The following is an 8,799-nucleotide window of genomic DNA, read 5'->3' on the forward strand; positions in this document are numbered from 1 at the left end:
GAGTCAAAATGGGAAACCAACTATATCAAAAATATGTGTTTACACTACCATAAGTTTATATTATAATTTTAAAATATTGTAAAATATTTTGATGTTATGCATAAAGACAGACAGTTAATCTTTTTTTTTTATAGAATATAAAACACCACACACTTATTATGTTTAAAACTAAATTTAATATTTATGTTTATGAAACCGCATAAACCGCACAAAAACCGTAAAACCGCCCGCACAAAACCGCACCGCATAACACAGTTTATTACCTTTGCAGTGCGGTCTGTGGTTCTCGAAAATAACAAACCGCATATGCGGTGTGATTTGCGGTTTTAAGGATAAACCGCACCAAACCGCACCGCGAAAACCCCTAATAGCTCGTAAAACTTCCTAAAACTTGATGATCTATTTTGATTAATTCGATTCAATTAAGTTGGCATGTTGTACAATTTTATATAGAATTTACATACAATGGTATAACAAGTGTAATTTACTTATTTTAAATTGTCAAGTTTTTTTAAAAGATAAAAGGTTTATAGTTTATCATATTAAATTGTAAAATGTATTTTTAACAAAATGACAAAAATATCTTACATTTAAAATTTTAATCGATATAAGTTTAACCAGAATTGATCCACTAATTAACTATAGGTAGGTCTACGTTTGCAACTATGGAAGAATAGAATCGAATCTCGTAAGCTTGAGAGTAAGGAGTAGTACTGATGTTGACGATTCCTTTGGTTTACTCCATATTTACGTATTCCAGTTTTATTACCACAAGCCAAACCACATGCATGCATTAATTTACCTTATATTCTTCCCTAATCTCATCTTCCCTGCACCATCTCAACCACCGTCATGGCACGACCAACTCCGACTTCTCTGCATTTGCTCTTCCTCGGGATCTTGATCCTTTCCTCAGGTATGTACAATCACCACCATTTCTTTCCTGTGCATAGATTCATTAACATAGCTAACTCGGTAACGCATTCACAGGAAACATATTATCAGACTGTGCAAGAGTTTTCACGATAACTAACGATTGTGACGAGACAATATGGCCTGCCATAACCCCCGGCGAGAGCTTTGGTGGTGGAGGATACGCCCTAAAATCCAAAGAATCCAGAGTCCACACAGCACCCGTCGGTTGGTCAGGTCGGATATGGGGTAGAACCAAATGCAGCTTCGACAGCTCCGGCAATGGAACATGCCTTACCGGCCGATGTGGCTCATCACTCCAGTGCACCGCCTCCGGCGAGACCCCATCTACGCTTGCTGAGCTCACCCTCACCCCACTGGAATTTTACGACGTTAGTCTTGTTGACGGCTTTAACCTGCCAATGTCTGTTAGGCCCGTTAATGGTAAGGGAAACTGTAGCGTTGCTGGATGCGTTGGCGACTTGCGCCAAAACTGCCCTTCGGAGCTTTCTGTTAAGGCTGGTGGTAAGGTTGTGGCTTGTCGAAGTGCTTGTGATGTGTTTAACACTGATGAGTATTGTTGTCGGGGTATTTATGGGAACGCTGCCACGTGCAAACCAACGTATTACTCGAAGAAATTTAAGAATGCTTGTCCTACGTCGTATAGTTATGCGTACGACGATCCGTCAAGTATTTTCACTTGTACAGGAGCTGATTACATTATCACGTTTTGCGCATCGAAGTAGGTTTTTCCTCTATGCTTGTACTACGTATATGCACGCTTATCATATTATATGGTTGCTAACTAGTAGTATAATTTTCATTCGATTTCAGGAACCGGCCTCAATGCACATATCACGACAATAAGTTGACTTGCAGCGGATCTGCGAAGGGTTTCTTTCAGAATTGGATATTGAGTACGATGATGGCTTTGATAGTCGGTTGTTTGTCGGTGATGCTGTAAATAAGTCGGGCTTTTATGTTGTTTTTATCGGTTGTCCTTTTTTCCACAGAAGTTTATAACTTGTGTCTTCTTTTTTTCATCCTAATTAATGTTGAAAATTATTTGTTTAATATCCCATATACTCGGGTAAATTGTTGTAGGATTAGGAGATTGATAGATAAATAAGATATTTATTGAATCCTTAATTCCATAGTGATGAGATATGATGGTTATGTCATGCATACCAACATGTTACTAACATCTATATGACATAATTTTTTATCATAAACTAAAGTAACTTGCTTCAATCGAATGATCATGACACTGAAACTTTTGGTTTGGATAGTTCACCTTTTGGTTAATTTTATCAATTATGATGGATCGATTAAAGATTTTTTTTTGAACGGGCCTTCACTTATCATTGAAAAAGAACAAATAGAGACCAATATATTATTGGTTTTGTGCACATTTAGTCCCTGACTTTTTTTTCCATATTTTACCCTTGAACTTGTTCTTATGTATAAATTAAGTCATTATTACCGGTTGCTTGCGGTTAAGCCGGTCATTTTGTGTTTGGATCGTTTACGTGGAAATTACGTGGCAGTTACCCTCTTACACCCTCATTTATCAAGAAACCTCATTTACGAACGTAGATCAGTTAGGATTCTATTGTATTTAATCCGTTCTTGATCAATGCCTCATTACTCACCGTTCTCTTCTCTCAATCTCTCAAAACACCATTCTGATTCAATGGAGGAAAATCAAGCTTTTCCAAAAATAGATGTACACTATAACGGTACTTTTGTGCCTAATCCATTAGTGTATTTTGGTCCACAAGTACAACATCTGAATGAAGATGCAAACGAGTTTGTTTTCTCCGATTTCATCAAATATGTTGAGAAGCTTATCGATTTTCAGTGCAAGCATGTGTATTACTGTATACCTGAAGTGAGATTGAGTGAGCGGCTCCAAACACTACAAAATGAATGTGACTACTCTGAGTTTCTTGAGGTTACAAATGCTAACAGACATGTGGATGTGTATATTGACCAAGATAATGAACCTCTATTTGAGTGGATTCAGAAAGAATAACCAGACGATGAAGAACTTGTGTATTCAAAAGAAGATGTCGGCTCTGTTTTGGTAGATAATGAGAACTGTGAACATGAAGAGGATGAATCTGTTACATCAAAAAGAATCTTCAAAAGAACCTATAATGATAAGTTTTTGAACAAGTTATGTCCAGTAGTTGTTGAAGATGAAGATGAAAAAGGCAATGAACTTCCAGCTGTCTACCCTAGGCATGATGCTACCCAGGAATGGAGAAATATGAAGCTTGAACTAGGTATAAGATTCTCTTTTCCTGCTGAACTTAAGTCATCTCTCAGTTACTATCCAGAAGTTGAGCATAAGTGGATTTGGTTAATCAAACAACAATTATCCATATGGTATCTTACTCACTCGGAGACCTAGGTAATTTAGTGATGAAATCCATAGTAATCCTTTCCCACTTCCACTCAGGTATCTCCGGCTGCTAAAGCAAACCTGAGGGCTTCTGATATTCGACCTTCACCTTGGCACAAGTCAGACACTTGTCCACGAAGGTAGCGATCTCCGCTTTCATGTTTGGCCACCAATATATTTTCTTGAGATCAAGGTACATCTTGTCCGAACCTGGGTGAACGGAGTATCTAGTCTTGTGAGCTTCGTTCATGACAATCTCTCTGTAACCACCTAACTTTGGGGTCCAGATCCGGTTCATGAAATAATAGACTCTGTCTCCCTTGATCTCTAAATTTTTATCCATTCCTCTCAAGGCTTCATCCGCTACGTTCTCTGGTTTTAGGGCTCCCAGATGAGCCTCTCTGATTTGTGCGGATAAGTGGGAATGGATGGTAATGGTTAGTGCTTTCACACTGCGACCTGGATACTCTTTCCGGTTGAGGGCATCTGCTACCACATTGGCCTTCTCGAGATGGTAGCGTATTTCACACTCATAATCATTGAGTAGCTCTACCCATCATCGTCGCCTCATGTTCAACTCTTTTTGATCGAAGATATGTTGTAGGCTCTTGTGATCGGTGAAGACTATGCACTTGGTTCCGTAAATATAATGTCTCCATATCTTCAATGCAAAGACCACTGCTCCTAATTCCAGATCGTGAGTTGTATAATTGACTTCGGGTGCTTTCAGCTGTCTCAAGGCATAAGCAATAACTTTTCCTTGCTGCATGAGCACACAGCCTAGGCCCTGATTTGATGCATCACAGTAGACAACGAAGTCCTCCGTCCCTTCGGGTAGAGACAAGATAGGTGCGCTACATAGGTCCTGCTTCAATGTTTGGAATGCAGTGTCTTTCTTTTCACTCCAACAAAAGGGTACACCTTTCTAAGTCAGTGTGGTTAAGGGTTTGGTAATTTTGGAGAAATTTTGGATAATCGTGCGATAATAACCAGCGAGGCCCAAGAATTGACGGATTTCTGTGGGCATCTTCGGTGCTGACCAGTTCTCTATCGCTTTGATTTTGGAAGGGTCCACGTGTATGCCTTCCTCGCTTACCACGTGACCTAGGAAAGTTACTTTTCGAATCCAGAATTCGCACTTGGAGAATTTCGAGTATAGCTTCTCCAATCTTAAAGTTTCCAGCACCAACTTCAAGTGCTGTCTGTGGTCTTCCATGCTTCTAGAATAGACAAGTATATCGTCAATGAACACGATTACAAACTTGTCCAGGAAGGAATGGCACACCCGATTCATCAAGTCTAGGAATACCACCAGTGTGTTGGTTAGACCGAAGGGCGTTACTACGAACTCGTAGTGACCATAGCAAGTCTGAAATATTGTCTTAGGAACATCACTCTTGTGGACTCGCGGCTGATGATACCCTGATCTTAGGTCTATTTTTGAGAAGTCGTTGGCTCCTTGAAGTTGGTCGAAGAGGTCGTCAATCCGAGGAAGAGGATAACGGTTTTTGACGGTGAGTTTGTTTAGTTCGCGATAGTCAATGCACATCTGGAAAGATCCATTCTTCTTTTTCACAAATATGATCGGGGCTCCCCAGGGTGAGGAACTCGGTTTGATGAATCCTTTGCTGAGAAGCTCATTGAGCTGACTGGATAACTCTTGCATTTCTGCTGGCGCTAGGCGATATGGGGATTTGGCTACGGGGGTAGCTCCAGGGATTAAGTCGATACGAAACTCAACTTGACGCTTGGGAAGGATTCCCGGGAGCTCTTCGGGAAAGACATCAGGAAAGTTGCAAACTTCGGGGATGCTCTCAAGGTTTTTAACTTCCTGGTTTTCATTAATGACATGGGCTAGGAATGCATGACACTCCTTTTGCGGAAATTTTTGGGATTTGATGCACGAAGTGATACGAAGGTTCGAGCTGAGTTTATCGCCATAAATCATGAGGACTTCACCAAAGGGAAGATTAGGGCAAATAGCTTTTTCTTAGCAAAGGATATCAGCACGATTGGGGCTCAACCAATCCATGCCAATGATGACATCGAAACTCTTTATGGAAACTGGCATAAGATCGATGGGAAAGGAACGATCATTTAGGGTAAGGGTACAGCCTACGAATACGTTGTTAGTGCTCTCTTTCTCACCGTTAGCCATCTCAACTGTAAACGTTTCGGTTAGAGGTTGGGGTTTATGGTTGAGAAGATGCTTCTCTCTGCACCAGAATCGAAAAGAATGCATGCATAAGAGTTATCAAGGAGGAACATACCCATAACAATTGTGGGATTTGCAACTGCCTCCTCCTGACCCATCACTAACACTCTCCCTGTGCTACCAGTTGTTGTTGCCTTGGGGAAGTTTCTCTTGTAGTGTCCGACCTCACCACAACCATAACAGGCTTGACCGACACCTGCCCCAGATTCCTGATTGATTGGCTGGATTGGTGTCTTACAAACTCGAGCTGTGTGCCCCTTTTTGCCACAGCTGGTGCAAAGCAATTCACGGCATGGGCTGGGATCATGATGATAATTATACTTGTCACACTGAGGAAGGGTACCAGCATATCTACTGGTAGGTGCTTGAGTTGCAGGAGCAACATCATGAATAGTAGCAGCGTGGACTACTACTGTTTGCTGTTTCTTCGAGGGCTCCTACAAAGACTGGCCCTTACGCTCTTTCCAGAATTTTCTCTTTCCACCACTCGCCTCCGTTGTTTCGGGAGTGGCTGTTGGTGCATCAAGATCAACTCCGTGATCTATGAGATTTTTTGTCAGGCACTTGGCACTGTCAAAAGTTGTATGCCTAGCAGCCAAAATATTTCCTTGTGTTGGGGGCGTCAATCCCCAAATGTATCTTTCTATCTTTTTGCTTTCCGGGGTGACCATTCCCGGAAAAAGAAGAGCCAGATCACAGAATCTAGCTATGTATGCAGCAATATCAGAGCCCTTCATCCTAAGGTTCCAAAACTCGTGCTTCAGTTTCTGCATCTCGCCCCTTGGGCAATACTCCATGAGCATAAGTTCCTTCAAACATTCCCAACCAATGGCATTTGTCACTGGCAGGGTTAGGGATTTGACCCGACTATTCCACCAGGTCAGTGCTCTGTCGGTGAAGGTGCAAGCTACGAACTTCACCATTTTTGTTTCTAAGCATGCAGAGATCTCGAAGACCGATTCGATCTTCTCAATCCATCGAGTTAGGGCAATGACGCCTCCATTGCCATCAAAGGATATGGGCTTTGCGTTCATAAATTCATTGTAGTAACACTCCTTCTGGTGTCCCTGGCTTCCATCGAGATTGAGGGGTTAGGCTGTTGGATTAATGTCTAAGTCCATAACTATATTTGGTATGTACTTGACCCGACCCGGCATGGTCCATTTGGGTTGCACTTCACCGACACAATTTATATGGATAATCTTTTGAGAATAGTATGTTTATGATTAATATTAATATATTATAAGTTCTAATATATTAATATGGAATCATATTATTTAATTAGTATTGATCAAGAATTAATTTATAATTAATTAAGTGATCAAAAGGAACTAATTAAATATGGACTCTTATATATATGGAATGGGCCAAGTTCATTTAGGTTGGGCTAAGCTTTCATGGATAGTCCATGGAGTGTTTAACCCATGGATCCTAGGAAACGAAAGGTCATGGGTATTAGGGTTTAACCCTAATCCTCCACACTATATAAAGATGTCCTTGGTTGGTGAAATTGGGCTAATGTGGATACACTATGAGGGCTAGCCGATTTCACTAAGAGAGAACCAAGTATTCATATTCTCTAAAGTCTTCCAAGGTGTCTTGGTGATTTGTGATTCCACTTGAGGCTTCACACTATTGGGGCTAAGTTCTTAAAGCTTGAAGACATCAAGCTACATCAAAAGGTATGTCATCTAACTAGTACTTTCTAGATTAAGAACATCATAATATGCTAGTTAGGATTAAAGCCTTGGAAAGTTCTTATTTGCATGTATAACAGAGAAAACAAAGATCCAAGGTTTATAGGGTTGCATGTACACCATAGGAGTGTTAGAATGCTCAAAACCCAACAATGGTATCAGAGCCACGGGTTGTTTTCTGTTATATTGATGCAAATATTTTATTTTCAAAGTTGAAAAAAGAAAAAAAAAAAAGAAAAAAAAAACATGAAGTTTGTCAAATTTTAAGATAATTACTTGTTCTGGTGAAAGCCTAATTATTTGTAAAATTTGAATAATTTGCTTTATGATTTGAATTAGGTCAAATTTAATAAAAGATAAAATAATATGATTATTTTATTAGTTTTAAAAGTTTGATCTAAAGAGTTTTATTTTTTGAAACCTCCATAAGTTATGGATATGAAAAGGTTTAAAAAAAAAATTGATTCAAAGTTTTTATGGAGTTACAAAATTTGGTGTTAATGTTTTAAAGGATTTCATAACTTAAGAATAAGTTATGGATCACCAAAAGTTTTTTGTGTTACCTTGTTTTATGAGTGAATTTAGATTAATGAATAAAATTATGTGATAGTTGGTTTTAATCCAAATTAATCTAAGAATTGATTCTAAAATGTGTTTTTGTAACTTGTCCTCAAGTTATATGAAAAGTCACATTTAAGAATCATAAAACTCATAAAAATTGGCAAAGGTTACAAAAATGAAGAGTCTAGTTCTAATTAAATGGTTTTATGACTCCATAACTTGTCCTCAAGTTATGGAGGACCAAGAGTCTTTTCATTTAATAAAATAAAATAAAATAAAAAAAGGTGTAACCTTAATTAATTCCATAAGTTATAAAATAAAGAAAAGTTAATTCTTTTATTAGTTTAAAGTCTTCCATAACTTGTCCTCAAGTTATGGAACTTGAAGAGTTTTTGGATTAAAACTACTTTAAGCACATAAGTTATGGAATTAATTAGTTTTGAATAGTTTCAAAACTTTCCCTCAAGTTTTGGAATTTGTAAAGTTTTCTCTTATGAATACTTTAATTCCACGTTAGCCCTTAGAATTTTAAAGAGTTAAAATTCAACCCTTATACTTTATAATATTATAAGTTAATAATATATATATATATATATATATATATATATATATATATATATATATATATATATGTATGTATAAGAGTAAACTCAGTCTTACCGCTAGTACGCCTCATTCACGAAGCCGGTCTATAAGGTGGGTATAAGGTTGTTGCCTATAAAATGGCAACTTAATGGGTGTCCACTCTCACCCACCGCTTGCTTGACTGGTGGAGGGTCGTTAGCCGAACGGGTTTGACAGAACTATATTTTTCCCTTCATTAAAAGTATTAATGATAAATACTAAGTAACTAAACACTTATAAATACCCAATCTTAGTTACTTAGGAAAATGTGAATAAGGTGCTAATCCATGAAATTACACTTTGCACTTTGTTTAAGTCGGTTAGTGGAGCGTGTGTGGTTAACCGGCACACTAACTCGTATTTAACAAGGTAGGCAAAGGGTA

The 8,799-nt window shown here is 38.5% G+C and overlaps 1 protein-coding gene across 1 annotated transcript; it reads left to right on the top strand.

Moving 5' to 3' along the window:
- Positions 1-779: 779 nt before the first annotated feature.
- LOC111877781 (pathogenesis-related thaumatin-like protein 3.5) lies at positions 780-2,066 on the top strand. The gene is made up of 3 exons (XM_023874282.3): positions 780-916; positions 991-1,654; positions 1,747-2,066. Exons 1-3 carry the CDS (start codon positions 853-855, stop codon positions 1,874-1,876), a joined length of 858 nt encoding a protein of 285 aa, XP_023730050.1. The 5' UTR covers positions 780-852; the 3' UTR covers positions 1,877-2,066.
- The last annotated feature ends 6,733 nt before the right edge of the window (positions 2,067-8,799 follow it).

This window comes from Lactuca sativa, chromosome 7, assembly GCF_002870075.4.
Source record: "Lactuca sativa cultivar Salinas chromosome 7, Lsat_Salinas_v11, whole genome shotgun sequence".
Taxonomy (NCBI): Eukaryota; Viridiplantae; Streptophyta; class Magnoliopsida; order Asterales; family Asteraceae; genus Lactuca; species Lactuca sativa.